Source organism: Oncorhynchus gorbuscha, linkage group LG02, assembly GCF_021184085.1.
Source record: "Oncorhynchus gorbuscha isolate QuinsamMale2020 ecotype Even-year linkage group LG02, OgorEven_v1.0, whole genome shotgun sequence".
Classification (NCBI taxonomy): Eukaryota; Metazoa; Chordata; class Actinopteri; order Salmoniformes; family Salmonidae; genus Oncorhynchus; species Oncorhynchus gorbuscha.
This window is the reverse complement of record NC_060174.1, coordinates 85,065,580-85,086,482: the sequence shown is the minus strand read 5'-3', so window position 1 is coordinate 85,086,482 and position 20,903 is coordinate 85,065,580. Positions and strand designations below refer to the sequence as shown.

At 41.1% G+C, this 20,903-nt stretch overlaps 1 protein-coding gene and 1 pseudogene across 1 annotated transcript; both read right to left on the bottom strand.

The window, feature by feature from the left end:
* Positions 1–2,340: 2,340 nt before the first annotated feature.
* On the bottom strand, positions 2,341–6,989 carry LOC123990767 (annotated as a pseudogene).
* Positions 6,990–11,853: 4,864 nt separating this feature from the next.
* Positions 11,854–18,975, bottom strand: LOC123990763 (5-hydroxytryptamine receptor 3B-like). The gene is given in 8 exon segments (XM_046291601.1): positions 11,854–11,948; positions 14,457–14,666; positions 15,197–15,407; positions 16,338–16,495; positions 16,794–16,963; positions 17,193–17,252; positions 17,652–17,698; positions 18,889–18,975. Coding segments are annotated over 8 exon segments (1,038 nt in total).
* Positions 18,976–20,903: the final 1,928 nt, after the last annotated feature.

Below are 20,903 nucleotides of genomic sequence, written 5' to 3'. Positions count from 1 at the left end.
TTGAAGCTCATTGTGTGTTCCTGCAACTCCATAAGTGTAGTACTGGTTAATGCTGGTAATGGAACCCTCTAGTGTTAGTCTAGTGTACTACAGTATACAACTTTTACCGAAGATGGTAGGCTACAGTCAGATGTAGGGATGCAAAAAGTCCGGTAGCTTTATCAGAAATCCCAGATGTGTTAGGGGGGAATAATCAGGAAATCCAGAATCCTCCAAAGAAGATTTGAGTAAAACCTGAGAATTTGGGAATGTTCCGGAATGTTGCAGCCCTAGTCAGATGTCTACCCTCTCTGGTTGTACTTTATTTTTTATTTTTTAAATAGACAAACTATTGAAAGCCTGGAGTCATGCTTATGTATGACAATACTCATTGATAACATTTCCTGTGTTGTTTTTGATTACCATTTTGGAATGTTTACTGTAATTAGTTTTAGAACACATTTTCAGAGATTTTCTAATCCAAGCGTCACACTGATAAAGCATTTATTATAGCTGAAAATCAACTAAAACTCAGGGCGAATAAAACAGCCAGGCATAGTGCTGAACTGAAAGGGCTAGAGTCAGTCGTCCACACAGACCCAGGAACTGATGTAGCCTGGATACTTGTTGAATATATTGGCATCGATGCTCCCATTTACTGTGGAACGGTTTTAGGCTTTAATTATGTTGGGTGTCAATGGCATTTATCCTATCTGAGCACTCCCACTGAGTCCATTTTCCAGTGAGGCCAAAATCTTTACGTTTAGTACATTAGTGTCAGTCCGCGGGCTAGGGTTCCAAGTAGCACAGTGGTCTAAGGCACTGTATCACAGTGCTAGAGGCGTCACTACAGACCCGGGTTTGATCCCGGGCTGTATCACAACTGTCCTTGATCTGGAGTCCCATAAGACGGCGTACAATTGGCCCAGCATCGTCCGGGCTAGGGGAGGGTTTGGACGGAGTAGGCCGTCAAAATTTGTTCTTAACTGACTTGCCTAGTTAAATAAAGGTTAAAAAATAAATAAATAAAAAATAGGCCATCTCTGAGAGGAATTAATACCTTCTCTGTACTGGAGCATGAGGGTGGATAGTGCTGGGCAGAGCACTACTGTGCCACCCTGTGGTTAGTGTGGTGTATTGAAGTCTCTTGTATGGCTTAAACCCTAACCGGCAATTTAATAATAATACAAATAATTATAATATAAAACGGAAAATTGCTTTATTTTCACCTCCCATCATTTGAATGTGGACAGGGGCGGACTGGGACTAGAAATCTGCCCTAGCAGATTCCTTGAGGCCCCCACACCGGACCATATTTTTCCCCAAGAGGCCCCCATTATTAGCCAGATAATGTTAATTTGGTGAGAACTAAAACATTTTTTATAGGCTGGTCCATTTTTTGCCTCCTGGGCCTATCTGGCATTTCCTTAAATGTGGACATTGGCTGTATTTGTCACGGATTCTCCCGGTACTGCTGCTCTTTCCGTGTACCAATTCCGGAGGTCTTCGCCACCGGCCTCTTGGCTTCACTGAACTTTCTCATTACGCACACCTGATTCCAAATCCCCTAATTAGTAACTGTATATATGGGCCCTCTGTTCACCATTGTCTTGTCGGGTATTGTTACCATGTCCATTGGTCCTGTGAGTACCTGCGTGTTTTGTGCATTTGTTACTACGGGTCTCGTCCCATGCATTGTTATTACAGGTCTCGACCCGTGTAGTGTATTGCAGGTCTCGTCCCATGCATTGTTATTACAGGTCTCGAACCGTGTTGTGTATTACGGGTCTCGTCCCATGCATTGTTATTACAGGTCTCGAACCGTGTTGTGTATTACGGGTCTCGTCCCGTGTAGTGTATTGCGGATCTCGTCTATTAGAGGTTTAACCTCGCTCTTTTGTTTGGGTTACATCCCTGTGTGTTTTGTATACGTGTTTGTTTTGCCTTTCATGGCATGTTGTGTAATTTGGAGGGAGTATTAAAACCCACTATTACGTATTCCTGCGCCTGTCTCCAGTAATTTATACATAAAAGAAAATGCAACCAAATAGCATTACCTCTCCTCCACATACTCCATATATCCTCCTAAACCAGCATCCACTGCATCGTCCCTCTCATCTCTCTAGTCCCAAGAATGACCTCAGACTCAAAGTACCCCCTACTTTACCTCTACCATGAGGTTCAGCTGAACAGATCCACCTCCATAAAACTCTTTGTATCAGGCATGCGTAAGCCTTCTATGTCCCCACATCCACCGGCAGGCCCTCCCCCACAGTAAGACCCTCCACCTATATCATCAGGCCCTGCTCCACAATAAGGCCCTCCACATCCACCGTTAGACCCTCCTCCACTGTGAGGTGCTCATGCGTACTGGCAAATGGACCAGAGGGTGGTCAGGGTGATGCTGTAGGCCAGCATGGCCACCAGGTAGACCCCGAAGAGCAGCACGTCGAGCACGTAGCCCACCTGCAGCCACTTCTTGGCGATGTCCCGGCACTTGTTCTTCTTCTCCAGAGTGCCGCGGATGGACGAGATCTGGTGCTAGGTGTTGTCCATAACGGCTGTGTGGTGTCACGCACCACGGGCAGGACCACCAGGCTCCCCAGACCCTGCTCCCTGCTGTCCTCGCCGCCACCGATCTCACAGGTGTGGTGAAGGTGGTGGTTACATAGAGCTCCAAGGGGTCACACAGGGAGAGAGTGGGTGGGTGGAGTGAGGTCATATAACAGGATGTACTTGTATTTTAAGTATCCCATGTTGTGTTGAGTTTGTGGATGCAACATTTATTTATTGTCCCAAAGTGACAGACATTGATTATTTCCAAAGAGAGAAAACAGACCTGTAAATGTCTCTTTTTATCCTTTTCTCTGTCTTTCTCACTCTCTATGATAGATGTTGTAATGATGCTGTGTTTTTTAAATCAATGAATACTGCTCAGAGAGAACATTGTATACTAGAACTACTGCCCATGTCTTTTTTCCCTCTTAAAGCTCACATTTTCCCTCTCCCTTCCATCTTTTCTCCTAATCTCATACTTTTCTTTCTACCCAACTCTCGTGTAGATACAATACCCTGGCTGATGTTGTTCTCCTTGTAATGGCCCACGTGGTCGTAGTCCCAGGACAGTATGGAGCACAGGCTGTGCTTGTTGCGGATGCACAGGAGGACTGTGACCCGCTCCAGCACCAAGTGTTTGAGCCACTGGGGTACGTGGGGCTGCAGGTCCTGCTTATGCACCAGACGGACTATCAACACTCTCTCTTTCAGGCTGATCACCAACAGAGCCATGCACACTACAAAGTATACACCTAGAGAGAGAGGGATGAATCGATATGACCTCTGCACACTACAAGGTATACCCTTAGAAGACACCGGCTATGTTGCAAATGGCACCCTATTCCCTATGTAGTGCACTAGTTTGGACCAGGGCCTTTTGACCAGGGCCCCAACAAACAATAGTCCTCACTACTACCTCAACCTATTCTTAACAGCAACAGAGCTCACAGTCCCATCCTTAATGACACATCTCAAAAATCTGAGCCACTAATGCACCAGCTGCATTTCTCACCTATGAGTGGCTTGCCGATGGCGGTGGCGGGCAGCTTGTCGGAGACGATGATGAGGAAGACTGAGTAGCCCAGGAGCAGGGTGATCTTGAAGGACACTTGCTCTCCGCTGTCTGGGGGAGGTAGAAGCTCACCGGGTCCGTCACCATCAGGAAGATGCTGGGCGGCAACAGGTTCACAGTGTAGAACAGAGGTCTGCGTCGGATCACCACCTGATGACATTCATCAAGGTTGACGAGAGATTCATTGCTTCTCTTCTATTTTTATGAGAAATATTACTGTGATGATAATCAAGTAACATTCAGCTCAGACACCCATACATACCCCACAAGACATGCACCAGGGGTCTCTTCACAGTCCCCAAGTCCAAAACGAATTCACAGCAAGGCACAGTTTTAAACTGATTAAACAACATCTCATGGAAGGTGGGGACTGTGAGAGGACACGCACAAACAGACACTCAGACACTCGACACTCTATCATTTTTTGTATATCGTTGTAATTTTTATTTGTGTGACTATTCTTGTCTATCAGTGTATCAGGACTGTGAGAGAATGCACACACACACACACACACACACACACACACACACACAGACACTCGATCACACACACTTTGTTTTGTATTGTTTGTGTATCGTTGTCATTTTTATTTGCGTGACTGTCCTTGTCTATCAGTGTATCAGTGTTTGTTACTTGTGATGTGTTTTGGTGTGTGTGGGCCCCAGGAAGAGTAGCTGCTGCTTCTGCAAAAGCTAATGGAGATCCAAAATAAACAATCATTGGGAATAGAGCAGTAATTAACAAGAAGTTGTACGCATTTCCATATCTCATTACATATATCTGTCAGAAAAACATTTTGACCGTGAAGAGAACAATATACCAGCAGATTCTATCAATGACCCTAAAACGGAGGCGGGATGGGAGTGCACTCTATATCACACTTTCACCTGGAGATCCTCACTCATATCCTTGTGTTAATTTTCCATAAAGCAAGCCTGCTTTCTTTGTATGATGCATACGAAAAACGTCCCTTCTCAATACCTATTTAATACAGCTGAAGGTCTTATGTTTCTAATAAAGCCTCATGCGGTAGATGTCAAGGTAAGGGTCTACTATCCTCATATATTTCTCTATTTGATCTATTCTTACTGAAGGTCTTGCTTTTCTGTCAGGTTCAGTTGGTTTTGAATAAATGATTTGCGCTAAGGTATTATGTACATGATATGATTGATTTGAACATGATTGTATATAGTCATGTAAGAGTATATACTGCATATCATTTTAACATGTGTTGGCACTAGCTGCATTGTGGGGATCTTTCTCATCCCTTTATTGTACTCTTTTAACTATTGCCATTTACTTCCTCATCATGCATAGTGTCGCCTAAATTCCGTTAATTTTCCCAAAGTTCCCCGGTTTTCCAGAAATCCCGGTTGGAAGATTACTGGATTCAGGAGGGAATAAGCAGGAAATCTGAGAATCCTCCTACCAGAATATCTGGAAAACTTGGAAATTTGGGGAAAGTTGTTTGCAACCAGAACTTTGCAACCCTAGAAATCTTACAAACCAGCTCAATCATTGCCAAATAATATATTTCCAAACCTGTCATGAATACATAAATAAAAGGTATGAATGATTATGTTATGTATGCTCACATTGAACTTCATCTCGGCATAGGAGTCAATGTTGTCCAGACTGAAGCTCTTATATTTCGACAAGACGTGTAGCAGCTCCCACTCCCCCTGGTTCATGAAGACACTCTTGTCCACCTTGAGTTCCTCTGCGCTCCTCATCAGCTTGAGGTCGAAGTCATTAACTACAGACATGGACATGGAGGAGACATAGGTCAGTGGGTTCAGATTCATGTCAATTATGTAAATGACCATTATCAGCAGTCCTCAGCCACAGCTGGCACTAGGGTATTTAAAAAAAATACAAAATAATACAAAAATGTTGAGGACTGAGTGACTGACACTTAGCTTATCCATCCCCACCTCTCTTACAAACATGTAAAAAGGCATTCCTTACCTGGTATCGTAGCCAACAGTATGTGCAGTTGAAAGGCTTTTCCCCACATGCAAAGCCAGAAGACTAAATAAGACATGTTTTAATATAAATAATAATAATAATAATAATGTTTTATGGGTATGGAGCCAGCTCTGGAAGGTCCGGCTGCAGTTCTGGACGTCGAAGGGGAAGTTGTAGATGTTGAGAGTGCAGGCTGTCACCACCTGGATGGTCTTGTAGTTGCGCACCAGACCATAATGGGTCACGTACACATAGGGAATATCCTGAGACTTACCCACATCCACACTGAGAGATTAGAGCAGGATGCACAACTCAAACCAAAGCAAAGAGATGCAATAAATATGTTTGTGGCTGATTTGGACAACTAATATTTCAGCGTATTAAACACACACTTTACACTGCACTGTACTTTAGTAATGCTTAATCAATGATAAACGATACTGTTTTAGACTTTGATTTGACTGCATGGCCTAAAATGCGATGGCCTACACCGACAATAACGATCACAAAACACTGGACTTACAACTCGTTGATTAGTGTGTCAGGCACCCACACATTGGCAGTCGGTACGGACATTTGATTCCCAAGTCCTCTGGGTTCCATCCCAATAATTCATCTGTCCATTCCTGATACAGAGTTATAGCATCGGCTGGTAAGCATGGTATAGTATTAATAATAACAAGTATGGTATAAGATCCTCTGAGAAGATGTGTTTGATAAATGTCCAAAGGAGAGACATAACTATGTTCTACTGTAGTTTTTACAAGTTTTATGTATGTTTTAATTTCTTGGAAACTTTTTTTCAACAAAATCCATTTGTTGTTTAAATAGTTATTTAGCTATTTATTGCAAATAGTTATTTGTCTTACCTGCCTGTACCATACATACATATGTTGTCAGAACCTGGTTCTTCTCATCCTGTTATAACATAGGGCAAACAATCTCAGCATACTGAACTATTATTCTACTAAGAGCAGGAGGCCTGCTTCCCACACTGAGGATAGAGTACACCATAAGGTTGATGGCCACCATTGTGTAATTTCGCTAGTTGCGCACAGGTCGAACCCCCTTCTTGTACCCAGCACTCAAGTACTCGGAGAGACGTACCAAGGTGGCATTGGCAAAGCGTCCGGTATTATTGCCCAGTTTCTTGACTAACGGAGGTAAAACACATCGTTTCAACATACTGATTCAACATATCCACTAAATGCAACATATTGATAGTCATACAATTATTATTGTGTAAATCTAGCATTATATAAAATGTCAACTTCCAAAACAGGCAACCTCTGTCAATAACGCCACAACCTATCTGGAATTAATTTTGCACGTGCATCTTCTTACCTGTGCAGGCTCGCGCGGTGCCTTGTATCAAGAGCAAGACGAGCGCTGTCCAGAGTGCTGAACTTCTCATTCTGAGAAGTTGAGCAGTTCTGATGAGCAGTGCTCAGTTTTGAGATACAGCAGTCTACTGGCGCGGCCGAGACCCATATTCAGGGGTGTCCACTGTAGCCTCATGTCTACAGTATCATGTATTAGTTCAATTAAGTTTCATTCTGCATGACGCTGCCTTAGCCAGCTGATGTAACTATGAACACGAGGGTGTGTCCATCGGGGATTTTATGATGGGGATTGGAAGCAGCTGAGGTTATCTTATGTCATCACATGTCCTGAGCAGATAACTCGGACCACTCAGGCCTATCCAAGTTTACAGTATCTGGCCATGTAGCCTAACAGATGTCTGTGTATGGATCAAGTTTCGTGTGGTATATCAGCTTTTTTCCTCCAACTGAATCCTCAATGTATTTTATAAGCTTACTGTGGAGATGTGATTTCTCTTAAAAAAAGATCCTGCATTAAGAAATTGATTCCCTGAACATACGGAGGAGCATAGGCCTATTTTCTCTGGCAGCTTGGTTTTCATATGGGAGTTTAAGTGCAGGTCGGTTTTCTCTTATCTCACTAACAAGATCCAACTGACATTTGATACTGATCTTAGACGTCATTTGGTTCATTGATTTCTTAAACTGCTTATGTTGGGGGAATATGTACTGCAATCTACAAGGAAATTGAATCTACGACTTGTATTATGTGATAGGATCCTGCTGATACAGTTTATGTTACATGGTTAGATGATACACACTGCTGCGATAACACCTGCGTCATCTTTGGATAAAAAACATGCCTATTGCATATATCAACAATTACACATTTAATGTTTTGGGGGACTAAAGAGATAAAACTTTGTTGAAAAATCGTGTCCATTAATGACACACAAAAACGCTTGAAAATATGTAGCTACTAAGAGCAAATCAGTCATTACTCATTGTACTAGCTGGATCCTTTAAAATACAGTAGCAGTCAAAAGTTTAGGACACACCTAGTCATTTATTTGTACTATTTTCTACCATTGTAGAATAATAGTGGAGACATCAAAACGATGAAATAACACATATGGAATCATGTAGTAATCAAAAAATACATCAAAATATATTTTGTATTTTAGATTCTTCAAGGTAGCCACCCTTGCCATGATGACAGCTTTGCACACTCTTGGCATTGTCTTAATCAGCTTTACCTGGAATGCTTTTCCAACAGTCTTCAATGAGTTCCCACATATGCTGAGCAATTGTTGGCCGCTTTTCCTTCACTCTGCGGTCCAACTCATCCCAAATCATCTTAATTGTGTTGAGGTCAGGTGATTGTGGAGGCCAGGTCATCTGATGCAGCACTCCATCACTCTCCTTCTTGGTCAAATAGCCCTTACACAGCCTACAGGTGTGTTGGGTCATTGTGCTGTTGACAACAAATTATAGTCCCAAACAAGATGGGATGACATATCACCAGCAAAGCCCCCCCACAACATCACACCTCCTCCTCCATGCTTTACGGTGGGCACCATACATTTAGAGATCATTTGTTCACCTACTCTGCATCTCACAAAGACAAGTGGTTGGAACCAAAACCTCAAATTTGGACTAAAGGACAGATTTCCACCGGTCTAATGTCCATTGCTCATGTTTCTAGGCCCAAGCAAGTCTCTTCTTGTTATTGGTGACCTTTAGCAGTGGTTTCTTTGCAGCAATTCGACCACGAAGGCCTGATTCACACAGTCTCCTCTGAAATGTTGAGATGTCTGTTACTTGAACTCCGTGAAGCATTTATTTGGGCTGCAAATCTGAGGTGCAGTTATTCCAATGAATTTATCCTTTGCAGCAGAGGTAACTCTGGGTCTTCCTTTCCTGTGGCGGTCCTCGTGAGAGACAGTTTCATCATAGCGCTTGATGGTTTTTGCGACTGCACTTTGAAAGTTCTTGAAATTGTTTCTGCATTGACTGACCTTCGTGTCTTAAAGTAATGATGGACTGTCATTTCTCTTTGCTTATTTGAGCTGTTCTTGCCATATTATGGACTTGGATTTGACCAAATAGGGTTACCTTCTGAATACCAACCCTACCTTGTCACAACACAACTGATTGGCTCAAACGCATCAAGAAGGAAAGAAATTCCACAAATTAACTTTTAAGAAGGCACACCTGTTAATTGAAATGCATTCCAGATGACTACCTCATGAAGTTGGTTGAGAGAATGCCAAGAGTGTGCAAAGCTGTCATGAATGCAAAGGGTGGCTACTTTGAAGAATCTCAAATGTAAAATATATTTTGATTTGTTTAACACTTTTTTGGTTTTGGTTAGTACATGATTCCACATGTGTTATTTCATAGTTTGATGCCTTCACTATTATTCTACAAGGTAGGGAATAGTAAAACATAAAGAAACCCTTGAATGAGTCGGTGTGTCCAAACTTTAACTGGTACTGTAGTTCCATATATCCCTGCACAACTCTAGCTAAAAACAGGATACATAATCAAACCAAGTGCCATAGTTGAAAATATTTAAAAAATTTGGGACTATCAACATGACTTGTTTGATATAAAGGGGACTAAGAAGTTACATCACAAATATGAATGAACAACATAACATTTTCAGCAAACAATAACCAGCATTAATTTATTACCTCAAGTCAAGGAGGTGGCCATACAATGAGTTGTAACGTGATCTGCTCAAAGCAAATGTCTGGTATTCAAGGGAAAATTCTATTTACATAGATCGTTACCAGCCAAAGGTTTTTATGAGTAGCTCATGTATCTTTTTTATGACTATGAGTTGCCTAAGCTAGACTTTGAATGTGCTTTGTTGATTTTGTACAAGTTTCAGGGGAGCATGGTGATTAAAGTTCATGTAGAATAACATAGCATTGATGTAATAGAATGTGCCCGGAGAACATGAGCAAGATATATTTTTATGAAACACATCAGAATGAATATGTTGATACATCAGTCTGTATTTATGTACAGTGGGGCAAAAAAGTATTTAGTCAGCCACCAATTGTGCAAGTTCTCCCACTTAAAAAGATGAGAGAGGCCTGTAATTTCCATCATAGGTACACTTCAACTATGACAGACAAAATGAGGAAAAAAATCCAGAAAATCACATTGTAGGATTTTTTATGAATTTATTTGCAAATCATGGTGGACAATAAGTATTTGGTCACCTACAAACAAGCAAGATTTCTGGCTCTCACAGACCTGTAACTTCTTCTTTAAGAGGCTCCTCTGTCCTCCACTCGTTACCTGTATTAATGGCACCTGTTTGAACTTGTTATCAGTATAAAAGACACCTGTCCACAACCTCAAACAGTCACACTCTGAACTCCACTATGGCCAAGACCAAAGAGCTGTCAAAGGACACCAGAAACAAAATTGTAGACCGGCTGGGAAGACTGAATCTGCAATAGGTAAGCAGCTTGGTTTGAAGAAATCAACTGTGGGAGCAATTATTAGGAAATGGAAGACATACAAGACCACCGATAATCTCCCTTGATCTGGGGCTACACGCAAGATCTCACCCCGTGGGGTCAAAATGATCACAAGAACGGTGAGCAAAAATCCCAGAACCACACGGTGGGACCTAGTGAATGACCTGCAGAGAGCTGAGACCAAAGTAACAAAGCCTACCATCAGTAACATACTACGCCGCCAGGGACTCAAATCCTGCAGTGCCAGACGTGTCCTCCTGCTTAAGCCAGTACATGTCCAGGCCCGTCTGAAGTTTGCTAGAGAGCATTTGGATGATCCAGAAAAAGATTGGGAGAATGTCATATAAACATAAAAACTCAACTCATTGTGTTTGGAGGACAAAGAATGCTGAGTTGCATTCAAAGAACACCATACCTACTGTGAAGCATGGGGGTGGAAACATCATGCTTTGGGGCTGTTTTTCTGCAAAGGGACCAGGACGACTGATCCGTGTAAAGGAAAGAATGAATGGGGCCATGTATCGTGAGATTTTGTGTGAAAACCTCCTTCCATCAGCAAGGGCATTGAAGATGAAACGTGGCTGGGTCTTTCAGCATGACAATGATGCCAAACACACCGCCCGGGTAACGAAGGAGGGGCTTCGTAAGAAGCATTTCTAGGTCCTGGAGTGGACTAGCCAGTCTCCAGATCTCAACCCCATAGAAAATCTTTGGAGGGAGTTGAAAGTCCATGTTGCCCAGCAACAGCCCCAAAACATCACTGCTCTAGAGGAGATTTGCATGGAGGAATGGGCCAAAATACCAGCAACAGTGTGTGAAAACATGGTGAAGACTTACAGAAAACGTTTGACCTCTGTCATTGCCAACAAAGGGTATATAACAAAGGATTGAGATAAACTTTTGTTATTGACCAAATACTTATTTTCCACCATAATTTGCAAATAAATTCATAAAAAAATCCTACAATTTGATTTTCTGGATTTTCTAAAACCTTTTTGTCTGTCATAGTTGAAGTGTACCTATGATGAAAATTACAGCCCTCTCTCATCTTTTTAAGTGGGAGAACATGCACAATTGGTGGCTGACTAAATACTTTTTTGCCCCACTGTATGGGGCAATCTTCCAATAGTACATGACAATACAGTATTGATTAAATTAAATAGCTGCTACCGTATCAAAAGAAGAAGTGGGGACAAAGGGGGTTCGGCTCAACACCATCAATAACCCTTAATTGACTTTTAACATTTTATTAGAGAAAAATAAATGCATTCGAACAAAGTTTTTCTCCCCTTCTATCCTCATGCAGAGCTCCAGATGGCCCACAGTAGCAGCAGAGTGCTGGTGTAGACAACCAGGATTAGCAGGTAGACTCGGAACAGGAGGAGGTCCACCTTGCAGCAGAGGGCCACCCAGTCAGCCTGGGCTGAGTCGTCACTCTCTCTCTCCTGCAGGTAGAGCCTCAGGGCCCCCACCTCCTGGAATACTCTCGAGGAGTACTCTCCTGGGGCTCGCTCAGAGACAGCAGTTCCTCTGGAGCCAGGTCAAACTCAAAGCCTGGAGGGACAACATGTAGGTGGGGTTATGATGGGGTTGGACACATGAATGTCCGAAGTGAAGATATTCTGTTGCTACAATGCAATCTTAACAAGTAAATTAAATAAAAGTCAAACTGTTGATTGAATACAGTGGCAAGAAAAAGTATGTGAACCATTTGGAATTATCTGGATTTCTGCATAAATTGGTCATCAAATTAGACCTGATCTTCATCTAAGTCACAACAACAGACAAACACAGTCTGCTTAAACTAATAGCACACACATTATTGTATTTTTCTTGTCTATACTGAATACATCATTTAAACATTCACAGTGTAGGTTGGAAAAATTATGTGAACCCCTAGGCTAAAGACTTCTCCAATAGCTAATTGGAGTCAGGAGTCAGCTAACCTGGAGTACAATCATTGAGACGAGATTGGAGATGTTGGTTAGAGCTGCCCTGCCCTATAAAAAAAACTCACTAAATTTGAATTTGCTATTCACAAGAAGCATTGCCTGATGTGAACCATGCCTCAAACAAAAGAGGTCTCAGAAGACCCAAGACTAAGAAATGTTGACATGCATTAAACTGGAAAGGGTTACAAAAGTATCTCTAAAAGCCTTGATGTTCATCAGTCCACGGTAAGACAAAAATGTCTATAAATGTAGAAAGTTCAGCACTGTTGCTACTCTCTGTATGAGTGGCCTTCCTGCAAAGATGAATGTAAGAGCACAGCGCAGAATGCTCAATGAAGTTAAGAAGAATCCTAGAGAGTCAGCTGTATACTTAAATCTCTGGAACATGATAACATCTCTGTTGACGAGTATACAATAAGTAAAACACTTAACAAGAATGATGTTCATGGGAGGACACAACGGAAGAAGCCACTGCTGTCCAAATAAAAACATTGCTGCACATCTGAAGTTTGCAAAAGTGCACCTGGATGTTTCACATCGCTACTGGCAAATTATTCTGTGGACAGATTAAACTAAAGTTGAGTTGTTTGGAAGGAACACACAACACTATGTGTGGAGGAAAAAAAGGCACAGCACACCAACATCAAAACCTTATCCCAACTGTAAAGTATGGTGGAGGGAGCATCATGGTTTGGAGCAGCTTTGCTGCCTCAGGGCCTGGACAGCTTGCTATCATCGATGGAAAAATGAATTCCCAAGTTTATCAAGACATTTTGCAGGAGAATGTTAGGCTACCTGTCCGCCATTTGAAGCTCAGCAGAAGTTGGGTGATGCAACAGGACAACGACCCAAAATATAGAAGTAAATCAACAACAGAATGGCTTCAACAGAAGAAAATACCCCTTCTGGAGTGGCCCAGTCAAAGTCCTGACCTCAACCCAATTGAGATGCTGTGGCATGACCTCAAAAGAGCGGGTCACACCTGACATCCCAAGAATATTGCTGAACTGAAACAGTTTTGCAAAGTGTAACGGTCCAAAATTACTTATGACCATTGAGCAGGTCTGATCCGCAACTACAGAAAATGTTTGGTTGAGGTTATTGCTGCCAAATAATATATTCAATCTAAGGTTTCACATACTTTTCCCACCCTGCACTGTAAATGTTTACATGGTGTGTTCAATAAAGACATTAAAACGTATAATTGTTTGTGTTTTATTAGTTTAAGCAGACTGTGTTTGTCTATTTGTTGTGACTTAGATGAAGATCAGATCACATTGAATAACAAATTTATGTAGAAGTCCAGGTAATTCCAAAGGGTTCACATACTTTTTCTTGCCACTAGTATGTCTAGACATACTCTAAAGGTGTATTTTCTCTCTGATCGTTTTGATGTTAATACAGAGGAACATAGAGTTGTTGTCAACATGAAAATGTATCAAATAGAATAAGAAATCTGTGGAAAGTTCGGAAAACCACCACCTGCTAAACGTTTGGTCCTAATACCTAGTCACACTCTTGTGTCCTATGACCAAGAAATACAATGCATCCAAACACAGGTCCCCTCTGTTGGAGAGAACCATTGAGAAAAGCTCAGCATTGCATGTAGATAGGTTTGGCTGCTAGGCTGAAGTAGCAAGGACATGCACATTAAGAGAAGATGATATCCAGGCCATATGACACCCAGACCATACTCTATTTTTGAAAGAAAACATTAACCAAGACCACACGTGCATCCATGACAGCTGAACGTGCTGTGGTCAGCAGGATACAGGAAGAAAGATGTAGGCAAGATAACTGATGACTAACACGTAAAACACAAGCATGCAGTACATACATTATTTTTAGAACATGGAAAGAGTTCTGCCATCGTTGTAACCAAAAGCAGATACTAAGGGGGAGTAACTTTATTGACATATGTGATGTACACAAATACTATGTATGTATAAAAGCAGAGCCAGTGCTAAGAAGCGGCGGCTGTTCTGCGGACCAGCACGGCTCTTAATAACTTGTATTAAAGTCTACATTGAATTCAAAAGTTCTTCTGAGAGTATTATATTTCTATAGACAGTATTATATTTCTGAAACAATCATCTACGACACCTCTCACCCCCACACTGATCCACATCATTTAGTGTTTTGACAGAGGTGAAGTTTCTCTCGAGGAAGGTCTGGCTGGACAAGCCGTACTTATCGAGGAGACAGGCAGACACTGACATCTCCTTGACCTCCTTCTCATTGTGGTAGAGGAGCTTCACTACAAATATGGAGATGGCTAGTTTCAGCACCAGCAGCGCCATGCACACCGCAAAGAACACACCTATAAGATGGAGAACACCAAACATCAACAATACACCTGTTAGAAAAAGACAAATCTGAATTTTTCCAGAACATGTCTCAGATCAGAAATACAGTCCCAGTCAAAAGTTTGGACACAGACTCATTCAAGGTTTTCTCTTTATTTTTTACTATTTTCTACATTGTAGAATAATAGTTAAGACATCAAAACTATGAAATAACACATTGAATCATCCAGTAACCACAAAAGTGTTAAATACATCAAAATATATTTTAGATTTTAGATTCTTCAAAGTCGACACACTTTGCCTTGAGGACAGCTTTGCACACTCTTGGGATTATCTCAACCAGCTTCATGAGGAATGCTTTTTAAACAGTCTTAAAGGAGTTCCCACATATGCTGAGCACTTCTTGGCTGCTTTTCCTTCACTCTGCAGTCCAACTCATCCTAAACCATCTCATTTGGCTGGGTATGAAGGGCAAGCTTGGTGTGTCAAACAATATGAGAGAACATTTGAAACAAAGATGAGGAGAGGAGCTGGTGTATGATACCTATGAGTGGTGTTCTGGTGGTGGTGGCAGGCATCTCGTCCATCAGGTTTACCCTGAAGACAGTGTAGCCCAGGAGGATGCTGGTCTTGAAGATGATACGTGTGCCACTGTTGTGCGGCAAGTAGAAGCTGATGACGTCCACCACCATGAGGAAGATGCTGGGGATGAGCAGACTCACCACGTACAGCAGGGGGCGCCGGCAGATTAACACCTGACGAGTGAGAGGGTGAGGGAGTGAAAAAGATGGAGAGAGAGTTTTACTTTTCTATTTCATGTCACACGTGGGTCAAGAATGTGTTTGAACTCCCCCATAGGTGAGAAATTGATAAATAAATGTTTTTCTCTTCACTAACTTAAACCTAAATCTGCCCCATTTTAGCTTTAGATATCAACTGTGCTTTTTCCAACTGAACCCACAAGAAAACCATATTCCACAGTATTACCTTCCTGTCGTCTTCCAGTACCCCAAACACATGAATCCCCTTAACCGCTTTCACAATGAGCAGTAGTGTAAAGGTAACCCAATGAGCCCTGCTGGATCGACACTCCATCATTAAGTGCCCTCCTGAGCTGAATTGTATAACAGAACCCCGCCTAGCCTATCCTCGCAGGCAGTCTCTCCCCCACCTGCACCAGGCCCAGGGCCCATTTCTCCGGCAGAACAAGAGGGCCATTGATCAGCTGCCACAGAGACAGCCTCATTATGGTGCCTCTCTCTCTCAGCATGCTGGACGCGCCTCATCCTCATCTATTAGCATTAGCGCTTAATCCTGTCCGCGAAGCCCTGGCTGAGCTCTTTAACACCTTCACAACAGGAGTACCAGGAGGAGGGCATGGCTAAAAACCTCCTGTCGATACTCAATCTGATTTAGTTGTCATTGTACAGTCACAGTCTCCCGACAAGAGAAGTGTGTATATTTTTGTTTGCTGTTGGATAGACATCAAGCCATACAGAACATCTCACTAACACACCTATTCACATATTACATATTTACTGACTGGATATGTATTGCTGTATATGTGGATACAGTTGGCACTAGACATATAGGTCATATTTGTGTTTCTTCAAATACTTTCCTTCAAATCAAGTATCTGAAGAGAAACAAAGAGAGACCTAGATCTGGTAACAGTAAGCACACACGTTGAACTGGATGTGTGCATAGTCTCTGCCATCCAGCCGGAGCTGCCAGTAGTGGGAGGGCACAGACATCAGCTCCCACTCGCCATCGTCCATAAAAGACTTCTGATCATTGGCCATGTCCTCGGCACTCCTCCACAGAGTCAGGTTCACCTCACTCACTGCATACATGATGGTAGAGGTCAGGGAGAGAGTTTACTAAGACTTAATGACACTCAGTCAATATGACCTGCTATTGATTTGATACAATATTAAATTACCATCTGTATGGGTTTTCTGTGCTCGTGTACTTAATACTGTATGTGCCATAGCTTTATGCATGTATTTTGTGTATCGAAAGATATGCCATTGTAATTTTGCACTTCTAATTGTGCGCTTTAGCCACATCTGTGCATATCCAGATGTATAGTCATTTGACTGGGTATTAATGTTAGCGTGTTTGCAGCTCTCTATACTAACCTGAGTGAAGCCAGCTGCGGAAGGTCAGAGTGCAACTCTGCTTGTCAAAGGGGAAGGCTTACAACTCCAAGTCACACGCAGACACCACCTGGATAGGCTTGTTGTTTTTCACCATCCCCGATGAGTTGACATACACATAGGGGATGGCAGGGGACTCCCCTACATCCACACTAACAGGGGGAAGAACACGACTTAAGGGGAAGACTAGAATTCCAGCTGCTTACAGTACTGTATGTTGAACATGAGACACTCTGACCCTGGTCAACACACTTCCATTTCAGTCTGTCATTTAAAATAAAAGGACAAATGTTGAACATTTCTGCGAAGAGACTGAGTGTATTGAGTAATCCAATGACATGTTATGAAATTTGAACAGGAATACATAGTATCAATTCTTACAATTCGCTGATGAGATCGGGCACCCATATAACTTCAGAGGGCAGAGAGATCTCAGTGATCAAATCAAATCAAATGTATTTATATAGCCCTTCGTACATCAGCTGATATCTCAAAGTGCTGTACAGAAACCCAGCCTAAAACCCCAAACAGCAAACAATGCAGGTGTAAAAGCACGGTGGCTAGGAAAAACTCCCTAGAAAGGCCAAAACCTAGGAAGAAACCTAGAGAGGAACCAGGCTATGTGGGGTGGCCAGTCCTCTTCTGGCTGCGCCGGGTAGAGATTATAACAGAACATGACCAAGATGTTCAAATGTTCATAAATGACCAGCATGGTCGAATAATAATAAGGCAGAACAGTTGAAACTGGAGCAGCAGCACAGTCAGGTGGACTGGGGACAGCAAGGAGCCATCATGTCAGGTAGTCCTGGGGCACGGTCCAAACTCCCGAGGAGTTTGATCCCGTCAAACTCCTCGGGATCCCACACCAAGAACTCACCAGTCAAGATCTGACATCATAAACAGGAAATACATCACAAGACCAGTTATATGAAGTACATGACAAATGGTTGCCTGACTGTTTTGGCATTCAATTGTTGCATGCCAGACAAAGCTGAAGACACATTGGCCGAAGCAGGCTCCCTGTCTTTCATACAGACAACCATGTGAAAACCATGCAGAAGCTTTAAATATATTATGTAACTGAAATGAAACACAGACACAGGATTCGTAGAAACAGCTAAATGTGTTATTCATGTTAAGACAGACAATGTGTATATTGGGTGGAAAAGAATAATGCAAAACAGACATTACTGTGCCTCATTCACTCATATTCAAATATCTGAAGAGAACATTGCATTTGTATAAGTACACCAACGGCATTGTCATTCAGTGTTTTTGAAAAAAAATACTGAAAATTTGATGTTTGACTTTAGATGTATTCTCTGGCGCTCAATCAATAGCACAAGGACAAGCGGCGGATGGGAAAAGAAGCAAAGTCAACAATGGTGTTGCAATTGCATTAAAGTGAATGGAGAATGAGCCTAGAGACTCATGTCCGCTGGCCCCACCAAACAAATTAACCCTAATGCGATTCTCCTCATCCTGATTTGATTTTCATGGTGTTTTTTTAATGGCTCACTCCACCACTCCATTCAAACTAGAAATATAATGCGTAGACGTAATTATTGCTTGAAGGGGTAATCAAAGTAATTACATTTTTAAATATTCCTATTTGTGGATGGAGCCAGTGATGGTTTTACATTGCATGAACATTTTGAAATGTATGTTTAACTCCAATAGAAGAACACAATTTATACCAACCTGCCAGTACCAAATGCTTGTGGTTACTTGCTAGGTCTTTCCATTGTGTAAAAGATAGATATTCAAAACATCTATTATTGAGTATTGCTTTTTTGGGTGTAAATTATTTGTGCAGACCATTGAAATGTGTAGCTACAAAAGGTTAAAATGTATTTACAGATACAAGATTAATATTTCATACCAAAAAAATTGTAATTGAGCAACATCAACGATGTTTTCATTTCCTGTATTACATATTACCAGAAGCATGGCAGGTAATCATATTGTATTTTAGACTTAAATAATTAATTATTTAGATAAAGCTATATAGGGTTTTTTACCACATCAAGCACAGACTGCATTATGAGGTCTATGTGGATGAGCGTGGGACTGGTACAGTTCTGAACAGGTCTGACACCAGGAGGGTCCTGGTAAGTTGGTTCAGAGCAGACCTCTTGGGTTTATCTGCTATCTGTTCAGCCATCATATGAAATTCAACTCATTGATATATGAAATTCAACTCATTGATGTCACGTTCTGACCATAGTTCTTTTGTGTTTTCTTTGTTTTAGTGTTGGTCAGGACGTGAGCTGTGTGGGTATTCTATGTTGTGTGTCTAGTTTTCCCATTTCTATGTTTGGCCTGATATGGTTCTCAATCAGAGACAGGTGTTAGTCATTGTCTCTGAGTGGGAACCATATTTAGATAGCCTGTTTTGTGTTGGGTCTTGTGGGTGGTTGTTTCCTGTCCTCTGTCTTTGTGGCTATGCACCAGATAGGACTGTTTTGGTTTTTCACATTTGTTGTTTTGTATTTTGTAGTGTTCACGTGATTGTCTTTATTAAACATGTTGAACACTAACCACGCTGCGCTTTGGTCCGATCCTTCGTCCACAGAAGAAAGCCGTTACAATTGATATATACAGAAGGGTTTCAAAAATTCCCAGGTTTTCCAGAAATCCTGGTTGGAGCATTCCTATTTTCCTGCATATTTCTAGAAAACTTCAAAAAGGGATTTCTGGAAAACCTGGGAATTTGGGGAAAGTTAGCAGAATTTTACAATCCTATTGATATCTCAACTAAAACGCAAACCCTGTCCATCTTGCATATGGCAATTCTACATGATGATTTACGGTATTCATCTATTTTAAACTTGATTATTGTGTCATTTTTTAAAAGACACAATAATCTTTAATGTGTTATGTTTCAAGACATTGTGTCTCCACAACAATGAACTACAATCCACTACTTAGAATGAAAAACATGTTTATGAAGTATAATGGATAAACATATTACTTTCATTAAATTGAAAATATTTTAACCACCCATGCATTCATTTATAGGAAAAACCCTAAGAATATCAGGAAATTGCCTGATATTCTTCATTCATCTCAGAGTTAGGGCTGCAATATTATTATTATCAGATAGGGCTGCAATATTATTATTATTATTATCAGATAGGGCTGCAATATTATTATTATTATCATGAGATAGGGCTGCAATATTATTATCATCAGATAGATAGGGCTGCAATATTATTATCAAATAGGGCTGCAATAATATTATTATCAGATAGGGCTGCAATATTATTATTATTATTATCAGATAGGGCTGCAATATTATTATTATTATCATGAGATAGGGCTGCAATATTATTATCATCAGATAGATAGGGCTGCAATATTATTATTATCAGATAGATAGGGCTGCAATATTATTATTATCAGATAGATAGGGCTGCAATATTATTATTATCAGATAGATAGGGCTGCAATATTATTATTATCAGATAGATAGGGCTGCAATATTATTATTATCAGATAGATAGGGCTGCAATATTATTATTATTATCAGATAGGGCTGCAATGTTATTATTATCAGATAGGGCTGCAATATTATTATTATCAGATAGGGCTGCAATATTATTATTATCAGTTAGGGCTGCAATATTATTATTATCAGTTAGGGCTGCAATATTCCAGGTAACTTTCACAAAGTTCTCAGGTTTTCCAGAAAACCCAGTTGGAATATTCCTGGAATCAGAAAGGAATAAGCAGGGAGTCTGGGAAGCCAACAAATGGGATTTCTGGAAAAACCTGGGAATTCCGAGGAAGTTACTGGAATTTTGTAACCCTAGTTTGAGATGATTAAAACCCTGATTCAAACAGATGGACTTCCTAAAATCATATTATTGGATTTACAGGATAGGAAGCTCACAGAAGGGTACCATTATGTCATACATTTGCTATAAAATCACAAATAGCATTATAATAAAACAACACACTCAGACATTGAAATAATTTATTTCAATACGACTGCTAATTTCAGACCAAGTTAAAAATGTATTTGAAAAGAGTTAATAGCAATGAGTAGAAACTACTGTCTCATTATGTCAATCATCTTTAAATGTTGCT